The 26,571-nt window shown below is 38.2% G+C and overlaps 1 protein-coding gene across 1 annotated transcript; it reads left to right on the top strand.

Moving 5' to 3' along the window:
- The first annotated feature begins 10,295 nt into the window (after positions 1–10,295).
- LOC100892521 (tachykinin-like peptides receptor 86C) lies at positions 10,296–25,585 on the top strand. Its single transcript, XM_030996796.1, has 5 exons — positions 10,296–10,495; positions 13,122–13,424; positions 13,966–14,089; positions 15,344–15,763; positions 23,940–25,585. Exons 1-5 carry the CDS (start codon positions 10,311–10,313, stop codon positions 24,366–24,368), a joined length of 1,461 nt encoding a protein of 486 aa, XP_030852656.1. The 5' UTR covers positions 10,296–10,310; the 3' UTR covers positions 24,369–25,585.
- Positions 25,586–26,571: the final 986 nt, after the last annotated feature.

Here is a 26,571-nt window from a genome sequence, read left to right on the forward strand (position 1 = left end):
CGGAGTATACACTTTGAACAAATACATTTATGTCTGTCACATCTCTTTGCATTATATATTGGCATACCCCCTCCCCTCCGTTTGCCCGTGCAATCTGACTGCTCAAAGCTTTATTCGATATCTGTCTCCCTAATGAATAATACAAACAACCGGCTCGATCTCTTTTTTCGACCCACTGTTATTCCCCGGGGAGGTTGATGTTTCTTTCAAGTTCAATGTTTGCTCCCTCCAGACTCGGATACATGACACCCCCCCCCCCCCGAGTGACACATGACCTTCAACCTCTAGGGTCATGACCTTTAACGTCATGAAGTGAATTAAAGGCGCAAACAAATATATATTATGTATCGTGATATGAAGAATAGACAAGAAAGAAAGAAATAGGATTTTTATAATTTTGTGATAAATGTATACTGATCAAGTAAAACAAAAACAATTAATTAAGAAACATAGAATTACTAAACACATTGGACTTCGACTTTTATAGACAAGTTGTATATAAACAGATTACAAGAGGGCAATGATATACAGTGTACATATTTTTTAAGAACAGGACTGTTTGAATCATGTTGACGAGAAATGGGAACCATGATGAAGATGGTCTTTAAAGACGGGTGGTTTTTATGTACAGGTCGTCACCAGGAAAAAAAAATGGGGGGGGGGGGGGGGCTACTTTTCAAGCTTGCATGAAAATAACACTCTTTAATTTGTTTCGCATTGAACTCTATGCAAATTTTGGGAGGCTCTTTTATGACTTTCGGGGGCTCTTTTTGGCATTTCGGGGGCTAATTTGCCCCGAGCCCCGTGATTTTTTTCACTGGTCGTCACTAAGCCAGTTTTCCCCGTTTCACTGTAACGCTATAAAATCGTCACAACCAGAATTTATTTTAGTCGTTCGAATAGCTATGGGCCTGCTAGTTGTTCATAAAGCACGTACAGTTATGATTTATATCGCCACATTACGTGCCACGGGGAGATTACAAGCAGGATGTGTACATGTACTTGTATTATTTTGTACCCCCTAATCACTCAGATCTTCTTGTTAAAAATACAGAATAACGTCAAATAATCAAAAGGTTCATTTCAATCTGCTGTTTAATAGTTCTAGGAAAATGCTCGGCGTGTTGATCATGAGATCCCTTAAAGTAAGGACGGAACATTATGATCAATTCGACTGAGTAAATCAGAATAACTTTAATTAGTAGTAAATCAGTAGTCATGAGAGGGTGAAAGGGGAAGTATACTCCTGTCTGTATACCGTAATAATTGGAATGAAACACTTCGAAATCGTAAAATTCTCAAAATATAAAGAAGCTGTGGTAAATCTGCAGCTCTGCGTATGTTAGTATCTAGATTAATATTCATCGACATGTTCAGAAAGCTAATGGACAGCTATAAAAATGATCTCACCAAGCACCGTGATTCGAGCATGTTCTGCAAATAACTATAATCGGATACACGGATTGGTTTACTATTAAAGCAAAGAAGTCTAGTGCAAATCCATCATTGTAAAAACCTTGTAACTACCCGACGTGTACACAGTGTGGGAAACTCAATCGCGGAGGAAAACATGTTTTTATTAGTTTATTGCTGTTGCCAATTTCTGCTCTTGAAATTGGCAGAATGCCGGCACTGACGCATTTTATATAATTTACAATAAATCATTCGCTATTTCAATTATTCAGAAGGAGTATTTTCTCCAACCGTGTACGTATGCAATTGTAAACAGTTATATTTTAAACCTTATTATATAGCACATACCAATATGAAACGTCAACTTCAATATTCTTCCTAGTTTACAAAAGATATGGAATAAAAGAAGAAGTTCGGTTTCTTGCAAAGATTGCCTTGAGGGGGATTTACATATCAGGTATTGTAAGACTCTGTGTATCATCCGTAGTTATTGCACCAGGTGAAATAAACACATTTTCTTTTTTACCGCTCATCAATTTTGGTCTTTGAATGAGAACCGTGTCGCGGCCAAAGTTACATTATACTAAATGCAGGAAAGTTTACCTCATAATGTTCGGTTTAGAGTCCGTGTGGTGTAGATGTGGTGTCCATTTTGTAATTGGACTGGGGTATATCACCTGAATTATTCTTTAGCTCAATTTTAACCAACTTGTATTTGTTCATAATTATTATGAATAGATACAAGTCGGTTAAAATTGAGCTATAGAACATTTATATTAGAATTGGTACAATCTGAAATTTGTCGAGCTCCGGAATTAGGAACATGTCGTGGCCAAAGTTAAACTGTACTAAGGGCTAAATGCGCACAGGTTTAACTCAGCATTTAATTTTTTTCGTTTGTTTTTGGAAGGGTAATAACAGTGATAATTAAGAAATAAAAACAAGAAATATTGGGATATAGGGAACTATTGCACACTAAACCTCACAGAAGTTACATTCAAGATGTGCAATGTATTATGTTTCTGTAGCCCCAGTTTCATGGGAATGTTTTCAAATGATTCTGCTGAAAGGGCAAACATTTTGAATTACCAAATAAGCCCACCCGATCTTACAGATATGAATGTATGTAGGTATCAGATTTGTCCAGCATTCAAATATTTTATGAATACAGATCTTTAATACTTGTTGGGCAACTTTTTTTGTATTTTGGGCTTGTTAACAAAAATGAAATAATCCTAGAATGTGACCTGTTTTTCTTTCTTTTTCTTTAAAACAATGCAACCCCACATACACATGTACTAACACATTATATTGTTATATCTTCACCCGTTTTACGTCTAATAATAATAATAATAATAGGCATTCATATAGCGGCGTCTATCTAGACAATTCTATTCCGAGGCGCACAAATTAATTATTACCCCGGCTTTAGCCTATATAGCTGCCATTACAGCGCCCTAGTACTTCCAGGAATTAATTCCTGCCAGGTACCCATTTACCTCACCTGGGTCGAGTGTGGCAAATTTAAATTAATGCCCTACCAAAGGACATTAGTGCCGTGTCGAGGATCGAACCACGACCTTCGAATTTCCAGTCAAGTGCTTAAACCAATCGACTCCGACACTTCTATTAGCTTGCTAGCTTGTTTTAGAAGCAGATCTATAATATGCAAACCGAAGACGGGAGTATCTAATGTTGTTTCGTGCTATCAGACACTTACCAATGTCAAGTTTAATGATGCGAATGTTCGCTTCTTGATGTTCGATTTTCACATGTCCCCCTGAAACGTGGCACCTGCAGAACCCAGGGGTAGGATACCCATACTTAGATACCGGAGGGTTGCAGGGTTGTTCTTAATCATGTTAATAACCAAGTCACACCAAAGGGACCGACACCAGAACGACAACTGACCGAACAAAATCATTGCATTATCCTGATTGGCTAAGAATCGGTCGGTTAGGAGTCGGTGGGTGTCGGTGTGATGTCGATGTGGTGTCGGTATGGTGTCGGTTTTTAAATAAAACTGATATATCAGGACTTCTTTTTCTATAACTGCATTTTGATTTAGGCTTATCTTTCACATATCAAATAAACATAATTTAATCCTCTTGAAGATGAATCATACCGTTCATGAAAGTTCGAGTAGTCAATTTACAAAAAAATGAATCTCTGAAATAAAATTGCCAAAAAATGGGCATCCGGCCCTTCAAATTTGTATGAGCATTGGATTGTATCCAATGGATCATCCACGATCCTGAGTTTGCTTTCATCACAATTCTGGCTTAATTCATACCTACTTTTTGTTAAAGCTGTTATGCTTTTAACACACTGCATACGGGCTAGATAATGTAAATCATGAAAATGATAGTAATTAAAGTTAAAAATGTTTTAAGCTCGTATTCAAAAGTTGTAGCCGTATATACATGTATCTGGGCAGATATAACTACACAGACTAATTCAGTGGGCATTCCCGTCACGAGAGAAAGGAGGAAATCAAAGCTCTAATTACCACACAATAAACATTGATCATTCAAGTGCACGCAGGCATGCGCTTGAATACAGACTATGTCTTTTTAAAGGTAAGGGCCAGTTTTTAAAACGCTCCCCTCTCAAGAAATGAAATGGAAGCTCTTATTACCAATCATGTGAAAGAATATGTTTTGACTAATATGTGATGATACAAATTTTGGCGGGAAACCGCCTACTAATTGATATATTTAGCAAATTATCATATCGATCTGGCCTGGGTAGATATCGCGAATGCATATAATTCTGATTTTTGCGAATTAAGGTTGAAAATTGCCATCTAAACCTCTGAAGGCAATATTTAAACAATATTGAATGGATATTTCCACCCCCAACTGAACCACAATTTGACCACTACCGGTCTATAGCTTTAACTCTCGACTATACATGCAGGAGCCTCTGATTTTTTTTTCAATTCTTAATCGATAGACAGAAAAGGGAAGCTACTCGTCATTTCCAAACCATTTAATGGCGCCACAATAAAACATTCTGGCAGGACGTAGCGCGGTTCCATTCACAGGAGCGGTAACATTAATGCAAAAGAGGGTCTCGATAGAATATTTCTGTATCATGGTAAAGGAGTTTTCTCCTCTCTCCAAATTTGACTCGATTTAATATGTTGTCTTCATTTTCCTGTACATTGTCGCCTGCTCCTAAGAAGGCTGTAACCTCTATGTCTTATCAATAGCAGTAACGGCCTTCTTGCAGGCACCCGATGACATTTCCTCCTTCTGTTTGAGTCACAGATTTAGGGGGGGGGGTCGTTTAATATTGATGATCACTGCTCGTAAGTCATCAACAATAACATCATTGATATATCATATTAATGGTGAGGAAAGGAGCCATAAAACAGAACTCAGGGCGGATGATGTCATGGGGTAGGTGCTAAATCATTCAAGAGAACCTAATTTTCCGTCACATCCGTCCTTGTTTTAGAGGGGTGCCCTTTCTAATTCGGTACCTTCTTCTCCCTCCCCCCCCCCCCTCCTTGCCTCCATCGCTAGCACTACGCCACTGTATATGGAGGGGGAGAATATGTATACGAATATTACTTTAGGAATCATATTAAAGCATTTGACTACGCATTATTGGTTAGATGTATAAGATATACAAATATTGCTTATAGATAGATTCGCCTTTTCAATGTTACAGAAAACCTCCTTTTTTACACATCAGTTGGTTTAAATCATCCCTGTGAATTAATTAAGTGTCCTAACAAACTCGAAAGACACAACGGCTCTCAACGTCCTAGGGGTATTTGTAAACAGATCTTGTGGTCGACTTGTCGTGTTTCTGTGCGTGACGCCAGCCTTAGTGACCCTATTGGGTGCCGGTTAGCCCCTGATGAAAACACCACTCAAAAGAGGTCTGTGATTAACCTTACCCGATCTACAATGTCTACTCCACGTTCATCCGTCTTCATTGTACAGTCTGTCTCGTGTGTAAAACTTAATTAGCTTTTATCGCATTCCTCATTCGGTTTAGACTGCGGGAAACTTTGCATTTTATTTTTTGAATAAACACTCGACTACATTTGTTATTAATATTTGACGAGACTTTGCCTTTTAAAAGGGAAACCAGTGTATTTAAAATAAGAGTATAAGATTGTTAGATCATGTACTTAGCCAAATCAGAAGGGAAGATAGGAAAAGAGATGATGACAGAGACGGAAATGAAATCAATCATTTTTCATACTAAAATGAGAGAAAGAGAGGGGGAAAGCGGAAGAGGCTGGAGAGGAGGTAGTAGCAGAGAGAGAAAAGAGAGAAAGAGAGAGAGAAGGGGGCAGGGAGAGAGGGGGAGGGAGAGAAAGAGCGAGCACAAGCGAGTGGGAGGGAATGGGGAAGCAGGAAGGAAATAGCATAATAAAGTGAGAACGACGGAAAAAGTGTGGGAGAGAATGAAAGATACATAAAATAGGCCACTGTAAGTAGTATATCTAGATGGGATGATGACCTTATTAAAAATACGACGATAGCATGCATTATGTTACCTCTGTTAATGTATCCATATTCGTGCCATCGTATAACACATCAACACATAAATATAACAATTAATTGTCCTTGCGTTATGTTCGAGTGAATTCACATGTTTCTATTCATGTCATCACAGAAAATTTGATGCTGTCAAGGACATTATATGTTGATAATGTTATCGTAGTTTTCATAATTAATGCAAATGTAAATTTGTACAGAGTCCTCCTAAAACTACACCGACTCTTAAAACCTTATAAATTACCAATTCCAAAAGAATTTCGAAAGAAGTATAGCGAAAGAAATAAACATGGAAATATAGAAAATATTGGTCTGGAAAGGCCCGAATTTATCGAGCATACAGACTTGAGTGCTGTTTGCGCAGTATTGACATTCAAAATGATTTTTTTTTAAAGTGAGTTTTCGTGAGTTTGTATAAACATTGCTTGGCCAAATAACCAGTTTACTGCAACAACAAAAAGTTAAAGTTACTAACATTTAGACTACTGCTCTTCTCGTTCAAGTAATGTATTATTTTCATCATACTTATTTGTCTATAATCGTGTTACCAATAGTGAGACAAATTTCAATGAAAAAGAGAGATTATACGAAGCAAATATGTCTTTGTTGAGATACCAGGTTAGGGGGAATTCCCCATAATAATGGCATTTCTAAGGGTTTTCTAAACATCTTTTATTGCGTTCGGAAATTGTCTGAAAACGGTGCAATATTTCTATCACGAATGCAAAACTTTTGAATTGCAATCTTTTGTGCTTTGCGCTTTGACGCTCGTTAGCTTCGTGTACATCATTCAAAATCGAACGACGTTCCTCTTCGTCTAAATAATCTTTTTGTTGGCCTCCTGATGCGTGGGCGCAATTATGATCGTCATAATGTATATCAGTGGGATTTTCAAAGTTGTATACAGAATTTTGTTTCTGATTGACGTGACAGGCGGATCGTGCACTATAGTCTGAATACTAAATAATCAATGAAAATGAGAGGGAAAAGGATAAGGGAGAGAGTGAGAAAGGGAGTCATGTGAGAGGGGGAGAGAGTGGGTGGGTGAACACGAGAGACAGAGAAAGGACGAAAGGCGCGGAGTAGGCGATATGAGAGGAGTATGTTCATATGACCTCACATATCCATTAACATGGGCGCATTCTTAAATTGGGCAGCAAGTTTGAAAAGAAGAAAAAAAGGAAGTAAAAGAAACGTTACACATGAGATGTTTAGAAAATGCTGGCTTTTCTATTATCATATTTATCGAGTCCCAAAAATAATGTTATGTTTTTTTCAATAAATTCAAAGGTTTGCCGAAGTACAGCCCCCATATTCATAAAATATTTCTAAGCTTGTTACCAGTTTTTTTTTTTTTTAATAGGGTCTACTTGCCAGGCTTAGAAAGGTTTTATGAATACGGCCCTAATCTACACTTATGGGCGCAAAGAAAGTCTCACACACACGCACAAACACACGCACACGCTCACACACGCACACACGCGCACGCACGCACGCACACGTATTCTTAAATGCATTTTGCCACACGATGTGAAGCATTTCCGTCTTCCCCAACATGTTAACACCATCACGATCGAAACTTAATGATAATCGATTTTGGAAAAAAAATTCACATCGCTGAACTCCTGCCGAGAAACGATTTTTTATTGCCTCCGACCAAAGAACAATGGTAAAATGAAAACTTCAACTTTTAATATTGAAAATTATTAAGGTTGTCATTAAATGATATATATTTTTTTGTAAGAGAGCCGGAGACTGCTCACTTAATTTTCAACATCAGGGCTAGCGTCAACCAAATTAGCTGTAAATTGTACTCATGCGGCGGCACAGGGTTGATTAATGAGTTCATTATCTTTGCTTGTTTGTTAAATTTGCATGTTATTGTTATAGGCGAGGAATAATTAAATCGCGCGAATTGCCTTATTGCCATTACCGCTTTGCCCGTCGGCTTTCTTCTTGCACGACCATTCTCTCTCTCTCTCTCTCTCCCTCTCTTGTTTCTTTCACTGGACCAATAAAGTCGAACGAATTTCGCTGAACCCCCCCAAATAAATGATGTAATCATTTTTGGTTGTTTTAAATGGCATGTTCTTGTTACAGATGGATAACAATATTTCACGTTACAGTTTAAATCCTTTGGGCTAGTATATTCTTCTGCCTTACCCCTCATCTCTCTCTCTCTCTCCCTCTTTATTTTATCTCTCTTTCTCTCTATTTCTATCAGATTGTACGATAAGATAAAAACCAATTTCGCTCCACACCCAAATAACTAATGATTTCAATATACGTTTTTTTAATTGTGTAATTTTTATGGCTGGAAAATAATTAAACCCTGTATGTTATGTAAATTGCTTTAATTTCAGAAACCGCTTTATCAGTTAATTGTATTTATCTATTCCCCCCTCTCTCTCTCTCTCTCTCTCTCTCTCTCTCTCTATTGCTTCCCCTCTCCCTCTCTGTCCCCTCCTTTCTGGTTCGATAATGTCAAACAAATTTTGCTGCATCCAAATAATGAATGATTTAATTTTCACTTGTTGTTCTAAACTGACATGTTATTGTTATGGGTGGCGAATACTTTAATCATGTCATTGATTTTCCTCTTTAATACTGTGCCGCTTCACAATATCATGTCGAGTTAATTACTTCTTATTATTCGAGTTATCTTTCTCTTCCTCTTTATTCTTCTTCTTAATTATCAGCTCCCTTTCTCTCTCTCTCTCTCTCTCTCTCTATCTCTCTCCCTTCCCTCTCTTTCTCTCTCTCTCTCTCTCTCTCTCTTACTCTCTCTCGTTCCTCTCTTCCTAAACTTATTATTTTTTTATCTCTCTGTTTTTTTAAATCATTCTCTTGGTATATCTGTCTGTCGCTTTCTCCCAGGCTCTCTTTCTCTCTCATTCTCTCTCTCTCTCTCTCTCTCTATCTCTCTATTTCCCTCATATTTTCCTTACTCTCCTTCACGTCCAGTTTGCGATCTCAGTACTCAATTAACTCCATAGACTCGATTCCAATTAAGCGTCGATAAAACGTTTTCCAGCTCATTGATCCGCGTTTGAATGCCAGATATGAAATTATCGGCACGAATGTGGGTGATTGGCATAATAATTAAATAAACGTCCTGCAGTTTTGCTTAAATGCCTTTAATTTAATTTTATTTAGCCCACGCTCATCTAGTTAAGACCTTGAACATAGTGAAAAACATTTTTCTTCTCCGCTTTGCCGGCGATTCAAAGAGAAGGTTGGGTTAATGAAGGGAGAAATGTTGAATAGTCGCAAAGAGAAGGATTTAGATCTTACTTGAGTTCACATAGAGTTGAATAATGTGGAATAATCGCATTAAAAGAAATTGAATTATGATAAACATGGTGAAGGCTAATAGTGTGGTTTAGTGCATGGCAAACTCCAGGAAAAGATCAAGCAAGACTGACTGGAAATAACTTCCTATACGAATGATCATCTATTCAGAATAACCTCTATAGACAATTTGTTTTTCTTCTTCAAAATGCAATTACATGACTAGTACATCATCTACAACATCATCTTAATCCCATAACGGATGAATATGATAAATGGAAATGCGCAGGCCGGGATCCCGAGTTGCACCGGAGCGGGAACATTTTATCCAGAGTGATATATTGCTTCTTATTATTAACATGTCCGGAACATGAAGGGGATTTCCACGTTGCCATAGAGATTAATATTGTTGATGCGTGAAGTGGGCGTTTAAAAAAGATAAAGCGACGGCAAAATCATGAAAAATCTACCGCCAAATATGTCTAACCTTTAGCATGTAAAGGCAAAAAGAAAAAGCATTTTGAAACGCGTCAGTCGGGTTGTGGTAAATGTGATATTCTCTGAGCTCATATAAATTCATTTTGTCGGGGGGGGGGGGGTTAAAACAGTTTTCTTGTTAAATCACCGTTTAGGCTATTTAGTCTACAACCCGTTACATCGGTGTTGGTTTGGAAAAAAACAGGAATCTTTTCATGCAGTTAAAATATCCAGCCTGTAAGTATACAATACCTTGTGTAAACTTTTTCCAATGAACTCTCGCAAGCCGAGAAAGGCAAACATTAAATTGACAGTATATCTACCACGTTGCATCAACTGACTAATGAAACCATAGACCATGTGGCTTTAGGGGGCAATCATGATCATTTAATGTAGAAATATGTATCCTTGTTTCGGTCTTTGAAAGTAAGAGAAATTGTATTATGCGCTTTACACATTTTAAGTTCTTGTTCGTACATGATCGATATGTAATGACGTCACAAATATTCATCTTTTCAGATCCATATACCTTCTTCACGACAAGACTAACACTGTGACGAAAAAGTCAGATTTATCTGCCGTTAACCATAGTCTGGTCGACCAGTCGCCATGACGGGGCCAGCTTACGCCCCGAATGATGCAGCCGGAGAAGGAGTGGCTGGCAGTGCGTCGGATAGCCTCCTGGCAAGACTTTCATCCAGCCCTGCTCCCAGCGGCATGCCGACGTCCCAGTCGGATATTGATTATAATGATGCAAACGAAACGAGCTACTACTATGATGCTGGCTTTGCAAAGTATGTTTTATCGTTGTTTGTTTGTTTTGGTTTTTTTTTTTTATTATCTAACGCTTGTTTACAAAATGTTTCTCGTTTGGGTAAGGCAAAAGAAAATTTACTTTCAAAGTAAGCATTATTGTCGAGGACACTAGTAATGTAACATTATTTCGTTAACCACATTTGTAACATTTTGTCAAACTATTCGTTTATTTAAAGATTTTTGGTAGTAAGCTTGTCCATGGCACTAAAATTTCTTTCTTTTTACTAAGAATTTATTGTCGGATAAGAATCATGAATTTTGGCCAGGGGGTGTAAATTTCACAGGATTAAAAACAAATTTCAAATGGACGGAGAGAAATAAGTTTCAGTGAGTTTTGCTCAGCCTTCATATACTGCTCAAAATTAAAAAAGAGAGAGAGAAAGGTATGGTGAGAGATAGCAGTCCATCCCTTGTTTGGGCTAAAGGATGATAATGGGTCCGTGTCATGCAATATTGAATTGTGACTTTTTTCCCGACATATTCCCCAAGGTTTGTTATCATCAAAATTCAAAATAACTGTATTTTGCTGAACAATTACAACAATGAACTGAAAACTTGTATGATACTTAGGACAAAACAATTGGTTATAGGTTCGTCTAATAATGTCGAAAAACATTTCTAGTCATAGTTATTTGAAACATCACAGCTTTCCCACAGCAATCTTAATTGGCTGTATGCTATTTTTTTCACGTTGGAAAACAAAAATGGGAAGCTAACAAACTATAGGATTTTCCGGCGAAATTCGCTAGTTTGTCATTTGAATTCATTTACTTTGCATTTAAGTTAGCGCAGATTGGCTTTGCCATGCCAATTAGCATTCAATTTTCCCGTTTTGGTATTCAATTTAGAATTTTGGTCGAAGGGTTGGATAGATCTGTCATTCAATTTAGAAGCTGCTCAACTAGCATTCAAATTAATCGTCACTTGTCGAGGCGTCATTTTTATCATTCAAATTAGCACCTGTCATTCGTATTCGAATTATGTTTATTCAAATTAGGAATGTTAGGGGGGGAGAAATGCAACACACGTTTACAGTTTGAAGGAAAAAAACAATTAAATGCATGATTTGCCATTAGGGTCTTTTCTGTTAGGCCAAATAATAAAAAACAACATGTTTAGCGTCCTGTTTTTTTCGAGAAATAGGAAGGAGGAGGCCCTTTTTTATTTTTTATTTTTCTTTCAAAATGGCCGCTCGAAATGGCCGCTCGGTACGTTTGCCCTGACAGTCGGGCTATTTTTAAAGATGGCCCACGACATTTTTTATTTTTATTTTTTTTAATCATATATAGATCCATTTTAGCAGTGTTTTTCATGTTTTTTTTCTTGAAAAAAAAAATAGAAGGCGGCCCCCAAAAAGGAAGCGGGCGGGGACGCTAAACATGTATATTTTTGTTAATGGCCTTATTTCACTAATTAATTTTGAGGACAATGCATATGGGTTTAGTGAGACATTGGGTAAAGAAGGGGCGAAATCAAATTATATGGCATTTCTGCACAGACATGTTCATATACCCCGGAAAAGTGGGGATACAAAAAAAAACCTACCCCAGTCACAATATTGTACCCTTCCTCCATAATGAAATTGTGATAAATTGATGATGAAACACAAAACAAACAACTTCCTTACATAAAAATTTACAAAAATATTGGGAAAATAAAATATGATGAAATACACATGGACAAAAACAATCTTGAAAGAGAAGAATGAGCTATAAAAAGTGTGTAATAAACGAGAAATGTATATTGACTATCAATTTAAGTGCACAAAGTGCTAATTTGAATGCTACAAATGAATTCGAATGCTAAAAGTACACCTTCGCGATGTCAGAAATCGTGTTGCACCAAATTGAATGACCAAATAGCGAAAGAAGCACATTATTCATTAATTTGAATGAAGCATACATAGATTCCAACGAAAACTTCATAGATTTGAAAACTAGAAAAATGAATATAATCCCAAGATATATCTGACAGCACTAAAACCGTCGAATTTGAACGCAAGACAAATTAATTTAAATGACTAATTCGTGAATGTGGCCGGAAAATCCTATATTTTCCACCTGATCTAACTTCTTTTTAAATGTTGAGGTGTGTAAATTGCTGTCTGTGCGGCGGATGACATCATTAAACAGAGTCAGTTATATGGAAGTTCCTTTTGTGACGTCATAATTATCGTCTAGACGTGCCTTGCGTCTCATATTGATCTTTCGATCATTCGATTACTGTAACCCGTGGGAGGTTTACGGGCAAATTATCGAGATATTTCTTAGTTGAACGATTTTAACTGCGCTTGTCTTCGAACAAGGGCGCTTATGCAATTGAAAAATCTGTTTTTATTTATTTTAACCTACGCCCCATAGTGCTGGCAAGTATTTAAAAACACCATTGTAATTGAAAATTTTGGAGTAGTGAAATGGAGCAAACTTAATGTATTTTCCACCTAACATTGCACTTCTGCGATTGAAATCACAATTTTAATACAGACATAAAATTATGTGAAGAATAAACAAAGCGCAACTGGGATAACAGCTCGTGTGCAACAGGCAGCCTAGATCATTTCCCTGACGGTTCAATATCTTTTCTGCCTTTTTCTGTTCACTACAGAGCGGTAAACATCACATCTTTCACAATCTACGGCATCATCATCGCTATCGGCCTGGTCGGAAACCTGGTCGTCATCTTCAGCATTCTCCGCACCTACCGTCGTATCTCCTTCACCTCGATGATGCTGTGCAGTTTGGCCTTTGCCGATCTCCTCTTCGCCGCCGTCTTCATCCCTATACAGCTCTACAGCAGCTACCATGGCAGCTGGCAATTCGGGTTTATCGGCTGCTATATGGTGGCTTTCCTCTGGTTCCTCGGCCCGGCTTCTTCGGCGATAATGCTGCTCGTCATTAGCGCTGAAAGGCAAGAAGATGATTTCAATATGACTTGTTATTGTTATACAAACTTATAAAAGGGCGTCAACTGAAAGTCCTTTTGCATAAGAGTGAACGCACTTCTTCTCGTCAGTAGCGCTGAAAGTGAAGAATTTTATGTCGAACTTTAAGAGGGCGCTTTTTCAAGTTACTTATTTGCAAAGGTCTAATGCCCTTCTGGCCTTCACGAGACGCAGGGCTCATATTTCTTTGATTTTAATGCATATATACAAAGCACACACTAAAAACAAACAAAAAAAGTGGTAAGTGTAGTTTTGATTGTATGAAGATACATATATTATCCACTTACAAATCTTATCAAGTTCTCAGCTATTATATTGTGTTACAACTATGGCGATCTTTAGAGGGCACCTATGGGAGATATTAATATATTTTGTCCGCGATTTAGTGCAGATCTCATATTATGTGCTTTGTTCAATCACAAATGTCTTAGATTGAACCTAAAGCATGAATCTAAACCCATTTTACGTTTATAATGAATCCTTGCTTTGCTGATTTGTATTTTCCAGGTACATTGTCATCATCCACCCGCTACAAGCCAAAGTTTTGCTCACGAAAAAGATGGGGTTGATTATCGTGAATGTGACGTGGCTAATAGCGATTCTCTTGTCATTAGTTTCGATACCATTCACAGTGAGTATAAAATAATGTTCGTCATTTAAAGATCCGTGCAATTGTTCAATCATTTAAGGCAAAATCTATAATCAACTGGGTGTGCGTGGAACAGGCCCCACTGAAGGAACATCTTCCGAATTCTCTTATTCTACAAAAAGTTGACGACAAATTCATGGCTATATACAAAGGAACCAATAAAAGCATTTGGTGTTTTCTTTCTCTGAAATTGAAAGAGGAACCCCGAGAGAAACTTAATAAAATATATAACCACCCCAGAATTCAACTATTAGTTTTTACCTGCCTGTATACTGGTTCGGCTTTGAAGGTGTGCCACTGCATGAGGTGGTGGTGGCTCCCGGAATCTTTACCATAAATACGAGCGGATCTTTAAAGTGTCAAGATCGTAGAGTATCACTTCCCTAACAGACAGACGCTCTACTGATTCAAATACGTCTTCTCGTTAACATCCATAGTTACTCCCTATATCATTTTTTAAGTTCTCTATTTTTCTTCTTTACATCAATTTATTTTCATCAAGCAAAGTGCAAAGTCTAACAGATTGCTCATTCGAAGTCGAGAGCTGAAGCGGGCTCAGATTTTCTGCTTTAGGGGCTATAATGATTAACTCTCCGAGTCAACGGTGTGCTCTTAAAAGTGTCATAGCAACGGGTCGAACGAGAGTGTTTTTTAAAGAACTGAAACTGAAACATTCATTTTCACATAGACCGTAGGCCTACAAAATGTCCATTCTTGTTTTATTGGGAAGCATGTGGTAGAAATTTTGAAAAAGATATTGAGAATTGATTATTTGCCCGGCTGGAAGGGCCCTCAGATTTGGTTTTGACGGCGGTTTGCCGGTCAAGCCTCAAAACCCCCAACCCATTTTTTAAGGGTCATCTTGGCAGAAAAAGGTACCCATTTTCACAAATTTTGGGTGGTCGCCATACAAACACCTAAAATTTTGTTGGACCCATTAGAGCGGTACATCCCCGTATATCTTAGTATGTGAGTACCCCCCCCCCCCCCCCCCCCCCGGGCCGGTGCTACGTCCACAAAATATTCATAAAATATGCCACTTTATAAAGCATTTGAAAGCACAGTATGATTATGTGACATGGAGACATTTATAAAAACATGTTTAAATCCATGAATGGTTGGCTAAACCTCTGTTTATAGTATAAGTACGCTCGTACGTGACGAAAGACCTTTTTAATAATGAAGAAGAAATGTTAATTATTACCACTTATTAATTCTGTGTTTTTTGCTTTGTAGTCATATTCCGTTGTTGATTATGGGGGCGAACTTTACAACGTGTGCAATCGGGAAACAACAACGTACACCGGCACGGTACTTAAGATAAGCTTCTTCATAGGGGTACTCTACGGCCTCCCCCTTATCGGCATGCTCTTCTGCAACATCCGGGTAATCATAACCCTCCATCGTAGCAGCCGTGTCACGCGAACCATGCAGAGCGTGAATCTCACCAAGGGCGTCTACAACAACGGCGTTCGGAGCTCGAAAGGCGGGGCGACCAGTACGGGAAGACTGAGCTGCGGCATGGAATCGGAGATCAGCACCGTGGTCTCGCACGGCGGAACGAGCACCGGACCGAGTGGGGATGCGACGTCCAACACGAAAGGCGGTGGGAAACGTAAAAGTAGGATGCATTCAACTCTGCAGGAGAGAAAGCGGGTAAGATGTATTCAATAATGATGGATGTATGATTCTCACTATGAACATGACGGACAAAGAAAGAGGACAAAATATACAGTTCCTCAGGTAGATAAAGGGACATCCCTTCACTGCTATTATGTAAAAATGTGTAGAACAGGTGTCACATGCATATTCACCTGCTCTACACATTTTTACACAATAGCAGTGAAGGGATGTTCCTTTGTCTACCACAGCAATTGTTGAGGGTAGAATGAGGAACTGTATATTTTGTCCTCTTTCTTTGTCCGTCATGTTCATAGTGTCTCTTACACACTATGACAAAGAAATTCCTTGTTACCATATTTACCAACGTGTAATGTAAAATGTCAATAGGGACTTTTAGATTTCCACGACGAGAACGTGGACTGCTCGTGTGACACCCATGCATTTAAGGCAATGTGACGTCACTGCCAGTGCTTTAAAAGAACTTCATATTGCCTTAAAGGATGTCACACGTCGCAGTCCACGTTCTCGTCGTGCAAATCTAAAAGTCCCTACTTTTAAAGAAACACGGTAGCGGCAAGTTAAAAAAAGTGCAATCAATCGGCCAGTTTATACTATTCTCTTTATTCTTCGCATTCACCGATATCACCACGATTATACAAAGTTCACAAGTGAAGTAGGATGCAGATGTGTATGGTTTTATAGGGATTGGAATTTTCTTTGTAACATTGTGTACTGTGTGCGATCACGTGCGTGTTCGCTCAGCGACCCTAGGCGCACCGCAGAAGAATCACGCTGGAGAGTTTAGCCCAAGGTAATTATGTTTTGACTAATCGGGGGGGGGGGCGGCGGCAAAGTATAGAGTACCTAACCGATTACTTGACATTACATACCTGATAGTGAACGATTTCGCATATAATGTGGTCTCCACGTTGTCCGTATTTAGCACCCATTCATGGAATCGCCTGTGTATGGAATCACCCAATATAGATATGGAAGCTTAATTGGAGTAATGTATTTAACCAGGGCTGGCGCCAGAGTCTTAGGGGTGGGGCAAACCTTGTGTTACCCGATCCTACATTGTTAATTCAGCAACCGACTGTAAATGAGTTTGCAGGGGATACGTGACCTACCCCCCCCCCCCCCCCCACTTAACACCGCGTCTGGCTTTGACCTTCAATGGCATTATCCACCAATTCAAACCTACAACGCATTCTAGAACACCATTAAAAGGATATCAAAATTGACTTCTAGTCGAAGGGCAAGAGCCTTCAGTATATGCGACAGCTATCACTTTTGCTCCGGCGGGCTATTTCCGGGCTTTAATAGACGAAATCTCTTTATTACAATAAAATGATGTTGAACTGTCGAATCGACCAGATGATTAAGTCAACACAGCCTTCGCCTTTGCTCGTCCCTTGCTGAGCTCGTTCAAACACTATTTGACAAGGTATTAAAACCGGTGTATACCTAGCTTTTAGCCAGTAATTACTCGCCAGTGCAATAGTCACAGTTTCTATGTCCAAATTACCCATTAGAATATTTTTTTCAATAGCTTCGCTGTGAAAATAGGGCCAAAGCGTATGATTAGCCTTCGTAATTGAAGTCGCGCTCTCAATTGTGCCCATAATTGCAATGAAATGTCAATGAAGAGGGCCCGATGCCTGATAATGGATTTCTAATTAAATCTGAGTAATGGGAACTGATTTTGGGCACGTCGTTTTTTTCTTCTAAAATGTACATCGTTAAAAACAAGGACACTTTTTGTTATTATGGTAATTATAAGCAGGCTACAATAAAGCAAAAATACGTTACATGATAACTGCATGATTGACGGTAAGAGGTAGAAAATGAAGAAAAAGAGCCGGGAGACCTTGGATAGGACATGATAGAACCTGAATTTCTGAAAGAGAGAGGGGAAAAACATAATGAGGGGGCAGTGAGAGAGAAAAGTGCAATAATAAAAGATAAAGAAATTAGAAAGAGAGAGAGAGAGAGAAAAAAAAACTGGGGAGAGAAAGAAAAATTGTGAGAGGTAAAAAAAGTGATGGAGAAATAGTGTCTGACAATTCACTTTCGTATAATGCTACGAAAAATGTCATCAAAGGTCCTCAATTTTGGTATTTAATCAGTAAGAGGTTTATTAACATAAACTTGTTTCATTTGATTTATATGGGGCACGTCGCAGTATTTAATTTTTAAAAATTTAAGATAAGCACCATTTTAACACTGGTTTGTCAGATTTGTTGGGTTTTTTTAAAGAAAAACTTACTAGTCAAGCAAACCACGAAACCTGAATACTCAGACTTTAGTGAAAAGGTGCCCAATTTATATATTGTTTATTTAACAAAATAAATCACAACTTTGTTTTCTTCAAAATCGGCAGGAACGACAAACGATAATAAAATTGGGACATGTTTATATTGTTTCCCTTCCTTATCCCTAATCCCAAACGTATAAGTTGCCATACGTTCTATTTTTTCTTAAAACACAACATTCAAACTGCCGACCCTTTTAAGAATGACTTGAAAGAAGAAAAAAGTCTTCAATAGGTAACAGATTGTGCACGTGCTTGTATGGGCACTACATAATCCGCTTAGGATTCGAATCAAACACTTTTGAAATGTCCTGATCTAATAATCGTAATCTTATTGGTCTATTTTCGGGAAAGCGTCACACACTTCAGGGCATGTCCATGTAGCTACATCACTCGGGGGCGGGTGTGCATTGATGATACTCTCACACCCATCTCTCTCAAAAAGTAGGGTTAACACCCTTAAGTCGACAAATACAAGACACGAGTTCCTCGACCTCTGCAGAACCTGGTATTAATGCTGCTACCCCGAGGCAATATCAAGGGGCGCAGGAAATAAACGTAGGAAATAAGCGAATAAACATTATTTTATCACCTGAAATGTAAAAAGGCTGGATTCAATCGAACTTTTCCGTTGAGATAAAAGGGCGAACAGTGACGAATTACATCTTTTTCACCTAAGGTGCACTTTCTTTTCGGATACTATGGCGGAAATATGAGGATAGCATGTTGGAAAGAATCGAAGCGAATGCGAGTATCTTGAGCTTTATGGTGGGATAGTTTGGTCGACGGTTTACCATCGCCGATTGACAGAAGGGTCAAATTTGAATGAAGTGGATCCAACTAGAGGGGTAGAATGACCCAGGGTGCTTGAAATCAAGAGGGGTAGAGGCACACCTTAAACGCCAGAGGCACGAGGAGGGTACATGTTTCACAGCATTAAGTTCCGAAAGAACAGAAAGTACACCACACGCGCGCTTACATTTTCAAACGTCGCGGAATATCAAGTATTGAAATTATTTATACATTCTAAAGATCATTAAATATTAATCGAGTACATGGATATTTTTCAGCGGCCTTAACGATATAAATGAATTTATGAATCAATAAGCGGATGGTTAAAAAATGGTGAAACACGTAGCCCAATTTTGATGATATTCTGTCATAAACACCGTATGATATACTTATATTTCGTATACGTATAATCATGATATGATTTTCAATCTATTATCTTAATCTTTAAATGCATTGATATATGTCACTTTGAAGAACAAGGTATATTTTGCCATTGCAATCTTATTATTACACTTATTTCCTGCATACCACATTATTAACTCTCCGTTTGATCAACTTTAATTTAACTTCACCGCCTATTATACGCTTCAAAAAGACCAAGCTAACAAAATCGTGTATCTCCAGCGGGAGTTTCGACCTCGCACTCGATGTTTAATACACATCACTGAAAACACTTACATGTAGCATTTTACAGCCAACGGGTTCATGCACTTAGCATCGCACAATAATGGTGGATTTAATTTCGCCACCCAGTCTGGTGACATTTAACTTCGTGTATTAATGAACATTGTGCTGCCGTTCATTAATATGTTTGTGAAACCAGTAAAATGTAGGACATCTGATTTAAAAACATTCCATAAAATCAAAGCTGCATTGACTTTTTTGTTTTCTCTTTAAAATTGACTTCATCGAATCTATAAGGCAGCTTCAAAAATGGTAAAGCAGCTTCCAACACGGGAATCATGGTATTAGTCCTTGGAATCTTATTAATGGAACATAAGGCCTTTTCTTTTAAGAACATAATATGTTGGAAATGTTACATCATTAGAAGCTTAAAGCCAAAAGGCATAAACGATCTGAAGATTCGATTTACATGATTAAGGTATGTACATCGAATTAAATTAAATCAAAGAAAATATGGGACATTGTAATTGTTGACGGTTGTCCTTTAAGTATTCATTCCTAAGTAGTACCCAAATGAGTGCGACCGTTGGCATAATTCGGCCCGCATGTTTTAAATGGCTTGTAAAGTGTTTGTGGGCGTAGCCATTAGTATTGTGTTGAAAGGGCACAACATTGATAGAACATCATTTTGCTTTCAAGGTACTGTATAGTGTTAACAACTTAAAGCGACTCACATAATAGCAGTGAGGCAAAGTGGTCATGTGGACAAGACATCGCTTCACAATGCACATATACTCGGTTCGATTCCTGGCTACGCCTTTATACCTCGTAATATTGTTATCATATTTTGATCATATTGACTTGTACATCTCTCCTCCTCAAAAAAGGATTAAAAGCAGTTAATCATCATATTTTGTAAAGCAATTAACATCAGAAAGTGTTAACAACTCGAAGCGAACCTGTTATTTTGCAGTGAAGCAAAGTGGTCTTGTGGATAAGACATCGCTTCACAATGCAAATGTACTCGGTTCGATCCCGGCTACGCCTTCCCGTCTTGGTTTCATTAATTTTTCTTCCCCGTATAGTGTTAATAACTTTAAGCGACCCAGATAGTAGCAGTGAGGCAAAGTGGTCATGTGGATAAGGCATCGCTTAACAATGCACATGTACTCGGTTAGATTCCCGGCTACGCCTTTATAGCTCGTATTATTTTCATAATTTTTTTTCTTCATATTGACTTGTCCATCTCTTTTTTTTAGGGGGACATCCCCTCCTCCTCAACAAAGGATTAAAAGCAGTTAATCGTCATATTTTGTAAAGCAATTAACATCAGAAAGTGTTAACAACTCGAAGCGAACCTGTTATTTTGCAGTGGAGCAAAGTGGTCTTGTGGATAAGACATCGCTTCACAATGCAAATGTACTCGGTTCGATCCCGGCTACGCCTTCCCGTCTTATTTTTATTCATTTTTCTTCCCCCTAAAGTGTTAACAACTTAAAGCGACCCAGATAAAAGCAAAGCGGCAAAGTGGTCTTGTGGATAAGGCATCGCTTCACAATTCAAATGTACCCGGTTCGATTCCAGGCTACGCCTTTATACAGTATAAAGGGATTTAAACCATCCGTCTTTCCCTCTGCATGCTCTCTTTACCCATTTCCCCGTTTTTTGTTTAATCCTTGTCTGTTTGTCCGACTGTTTTTCTCTCTCCGTTTCTGTACCTCCTTTCTCCACCGTTGTTTGAGGTTTTATTGTCCAAACGTTAAAATACATTAATAGAACAATAATAACAATAACAAATGCATGTTTAACAAAGTCCTTGAATGGATAAACGAGACCAGAAAATAGCATAAAATGCTAATCATGTCCGAAACCTATAAAGTACAGTATCTTCCAAATAAAATTGTATATAAATATTTTAAAGAAGAAAGGGCATTAACTCCAACACCTCCCCATATGTCAGGGCCCCTACAGTTAAATTCCTAAGGATACCCTTCCATCCCTAGAACATCTGCACATGATGCATTCCAAACTTCAGAAAACCCAATTAAATGAAATTGAGATTTGATGCATTCTTCATACAACAACCTAAGATTATCAATATTTTTATTTAAAGACCTAATATCAAATGCAAAATTATAAACTCTTTTTGGAACTTATAATTGTGACTGTGTCACACCCCCCCCCCCCCTCCCTCTCTTTCTCTTTCTGTCTCTTCCCTTTTGTTTCTTTTGTCTCTTTTTCTTTACTGAATATTCTCTATCGAAGTCATTTTCCTTTCTTCAGCCCCAATTGTGACTTCAGTAAATCTCAAACGTTATTCAGTTCACTCTCCCTCAATCAGTCTCTCCTAAATACATTTTTTTTTAAATTTTGTTCTTCAAAGTCATTATCGGCCGTAGAGGTTCCTTTGTGACTTCCGCCAGATCCACTAAAACTCCCAATCCAATTTCTTAACATTTGGCTTGAGAAGCCATGTCAATTTGTCCTGGTCAGGCGTAACAAGTAGCCCAAATGTGATCAACGCAACCCAACTCTAATGATATAGAGACATCTATGCTGCTGGTAGAGACACAGCCGTCTCGTGCCCCCCCCCCTTTTTTTGACACCCAAGTGGCAACTCCAGGAATGCCCCTTCTTTTCTTTTTCTTTTTTAGTGCTGATTTATTAATGTTATATTTTTGGGGGCGAGGGGTGAGGGGTGGGGTCTTTTAAATGTCATGCTTGTCAGAAATTCAGATTATGACCCCCTCTTTTACAAAATCCTGGGTCTGCCTCTGCGGGGGGACTATGAGTACAACCGAAATACAACCGGCATCCCTGCAGCGGTTGCTTCATATGCGGTTAGTGTATTGACATCGGTGACGATTATTTCGTCAAGACCACCGGATACACCGAGTGGATGTTATGACGAAACCGAATCCGCCAAGGGAACCGTATCTGTCGTTACACCAGATTATATCGCTTTGTGTTGCTTGGTTCTAGTGATCGCTATCAACTGTCACTGTATAGTGTTCAACACTACAGATATCTAAACATCACATAATGTAAAGGAACAAGAGAGAGAAAGTGAGAAAATGAGAGTTGAGCGTATATACCTGCAACGGTTTCGCAGTTATAAAATGTAGAAAGGCGGTAAGTTTATAAAAGGATCGACGCCCAAAAGGCTCTCGACGGAGTTAGTATGAACATAGCTGCCACAAAAAAATTAAGGATTTCTAGAGAGGAGTAAGTCTCTTACTGGAAGCTAAAGCGTGATACGGCAAAAAGGAGAGAAAGAGATGAGGAGATGGCAAGAGGTTAAGACGAAGAAAATGAAAGACAGATTTATATGGTTCCCATCTAACTTATACTAAAGAAATATGAAAGGGGCGGTCAGAGGAAAATACCCAAAAAATTAGACATTTAAATTTTACAGAAATCGGGGATAAGACACATTTTTAAGAAGTGCCGTGGGGGAGACAAAGAGAGGAAGGTATAGACACGGATGCAAACAGAGAGAGCCAGGGGGCAGAGAGAGAGAAAATGAGAGAGACTGACATTTTCGAGAGAAGAATTGAACCGAGATGCAATCGAGGAAAGAGATAAGATACAGAAAGTTTCAGTTCCGAACTACGTTTTTAAGTTAAGGGGGGGGGGGAGGGCGGGGTAGTGAGTACTACATTTTTTCCTTCATTTTGCCCCCCGAATTTCAAAAAATTGCCGACCAATATATCGTGGGTGGGGGGGGGGGGGGAAGCACTACAAAAAAAAATCAATTGGCCCCCGACATTTAAAAAAAAAAAAAAAAAAAAATCCTTTTTTCCTTTCTTTTTGTCAGCTCAAGGGGGGGGGGGGTTAAGCCCCCTAATCCCCCTCCCCTAGATCTGTCATTTCTTTATCATCACTATACTCAATGCATTCAAGGATTCTTCACTTTGTACTTTCTGATGTAAGATTAATTTGCCAATTTCGTTGAGTTCAGGAACATCACCTTGTTTAACCAATATTGAATGATAGCTTTAATATCTTCATTTGTATAGTATTTTATCTGTATAAACATCTAACGTTTTTTCCCACCTGCATGTCATTGTTGCAATAAACCTGTAAATTACTAATTATCGAATTTCTATTTTATGTAAAATTATGGCAATTTTATATTATCAATGGAAATTGTAAATCGTATTTAATTAAACACAATATTTGTTAAGTGTTATATATTTTAATGTGTTATCAATGTACTGTTATGCCATGTACTTTTTACTCTGTAAATTGAACAATCTCAGCTTTTAGTTTATAGCTGCATGTCCGACGATTTAAAAAAAAAATCTCAATAAACCAATACACTAGTACAAAAAAAGAATCCACATCAGTTAACTTGGATTTAATGAAATAATTTGTCTCAACCACACCCCTCCTTTCTCTCTCTCTCTCTCTCTCTCGATTTCTCTCGATTTCTCTCTCTCTCTCTCTTTCTCTCTCCATCTATTTATCTTCGAATAGGTCATGGTTCTCCTCGGCATCTTGGTGGTTACCTACGCGTTCCTTTGGGGCCCTCTGATGTTCATGCACATCATCAGTCTCCACGTGACGTTCAGTCACAAGGCCAAGATCTTGCTCTCTCTCGCCTTCCACCTTCTCGCCATGTCCAACAGCGCTATAAATCCGGTGGTCTACGCCCTCATGTCGCGAAGCTTCAGAAAAGTCATCAAGACCGCCTTCACCATGTGTTGCACCCGCATCCCAACGCCGCGTTTACCGCTGCGAAATTACCGCTTCACGTCGACGCGTGACCGCGGTTCGAGTCTCTCTAACTCGACGCAAATGACACAGTACTCGATGCGGTCCATCAATAACGCAGACTCGGTGAAACGCACTAACGGAGCAAACCCGAATGGGTATATATACCTCCGTAACAACAATGTCCACTAATGCTTTAGGAAAGGCTTGAACTGTGGTAGCCAACAGAAGGACTCGACTTTGGACATCGTTTGAAGTCGCTCTGAGTAATTATTATCTCGGGAAAAATGAACTTTGCAATACCTTGACTGTTTGGGAAAATGATTCGAGGACTCTAAACGGGCATAGTCACAACTTCGTTCTCGTCATTTGCTTTTCATTGAATTAACCATAAAACTATTTAAATCACAGATATTATAATCAAATGGTTCCTCACGGAGGATTTTGATTTTCTAATTTTACCACAATAAGTATTTTCCTTCTTTTGTCAATAAACACTACCCTTTTTGCGCCTTTCGGCATGTTTTAGAGAATTAGATTTAGTAGTATCTATTTAAAAAAAAAATTAAAAATCGTGTAAGATGACAGTTCACTTTATTCTTTTATCCAACTTACAATTCTCTAAATTTTAACTAGTGAACACAGTGAAAAAATGATGTGGTCTGTATATTTCCTAATTTATCGTAATTGATTTATTTATTGAGATATAAGTATTCCTGATGTAAATAACTGTTTTGCATTCTAAGTGTCTTTCAAATCACTGCTGCACGCAGCGAGTTGTAAATATTTATTACTACAATGTGTGTTATTTTGTTTGGTGCGACGATTACGTGTTTCATCTAAAATTATTAGGAAAAGCAGTGCTATTCAAAAGCAAAGACGAAACTGTGGGGTTGTATGCTTTTTCCTTCATTCGGAATGTTGTTTGTCAGCATGTTCACACTGGTACTTAATATGTGTGAGAGAATTATTGAAATACATTTTTATGGCGTTTTTTACGATTATGTTATGATACATAGACATGCGACTATTTAAGAACATCCTCTTTGGCAGGGATATAAGAACATGTGAATCAGAGTTTCTCATAGTAATGGTTCCGAGCATGAAAACAATCCGGCTTTTGTTCTTCAAATTACTCAAACTTGATTATATCCTTAACGTAGTATTATTATTTTAAAGCATCGTTTTTATCTCAATATTTTTTGTATTGCGAAAATTGCATCGCAATTTCTTTTTTACTACAACATAAAACGATGATTGTTCATGTAGCAGTACTAAACCAATTTGCATCCTGGCTCTAAGATCCGACGTGTCCACTCATGCAGCAGTCACGTTGTCACGTCGTCACGTTATTATGGACTTTTAGATTTGCACGACGAGAACGTGGACTGCGAAAATCCTTTTAAGGCAATGTGACGTCCTTTTAAGGGACTGGCAGTGACGTCACATTGCCTTTAAAGGACGTCACACGAGCAGTCCACGTTCTCGTCGTGCAAATCTAAAAGTCTCTAGTGAAGGACATTATGCTGCTCTCCAAAAACATCTTTTTCCCTGACAGCACTATAGGCTATGTTGGTCTGTGGATAAGAAAGTGATCAACGAGTTCGCAATATTTAGCGTTTTATTTTGTGTATGTACTTTAATATCTGTTATATCGGTTAAAATGAGCAGTTGAGTAGCATCATCAGTGTGATAGAAATAGTAATTTGTATATGTTTAATATTTTTCATATCACGAGAGTGACTGACACGGACTACATTTGAAATAGTTCACCGTTGTAAACTGAAAGAAAGGGATATTTTACGACATATATTAAGATAAAAGTAAAAAAAAAAATAGTAAGATGTACGATGAAGAAAACTGACATTACATGCATCAATATATCGAGAATGCTTGACTAGTTGTAATGAAGTTTGACCCGCTCGCCCCTACTCTCTCTCTCTCTCTCTCTCTCCATCTGTCTCTCTCTTTTAATTCTGTATCCCTCTTGAAGAAGGTATCATAACATCACCACGCACCATTATGACGACAAACTACAACAACGACTTTGACTGGACGACGCGACGACGCATGAATACACAATTAAACGACACATCACAATTGTAGGTAAACAGTGAATTTTCATGACCGTTAATATCCTTAAACATTTGTAAATGAAATATATAACAAGTGACGATTAAAAAAAATCGACCTACTATCGTTGACTTTTTCGCATGAAAAAACAAATTATCAAAAATTTTCCTCCAAAATAAATCTGTCTAGCACTATGTATATTGCCTATTATAAAGTTTGTTTTATTAATTGTGCCTTTAAACTGCTTCACCTATCATTTTTGACATTTTAATCTTGCGAGCATGATTTCCTGGGGCCTGCCACTCTTTGAGGGAGTATCGAC

This window comes from Strongylocentrotus purpuratus, unplaced genomic scaffold (assembly GCF_000002235.5).
Source record: "Strongylocentrotus purpuratus isolate Spur 01 unplaced genomic scaffold, Spur_5.0 spur5_scaffold_3, whole genome shotgun sequence".
Taxonomy (NCBI): domain Eukaryota; kingdom Metazoa; phylum Echinodermata; class Echinoidea; order Camarodonta; family Strongylocentrotidae; genus Strongylocentrotus; species Strongylocentrotus purpuratus.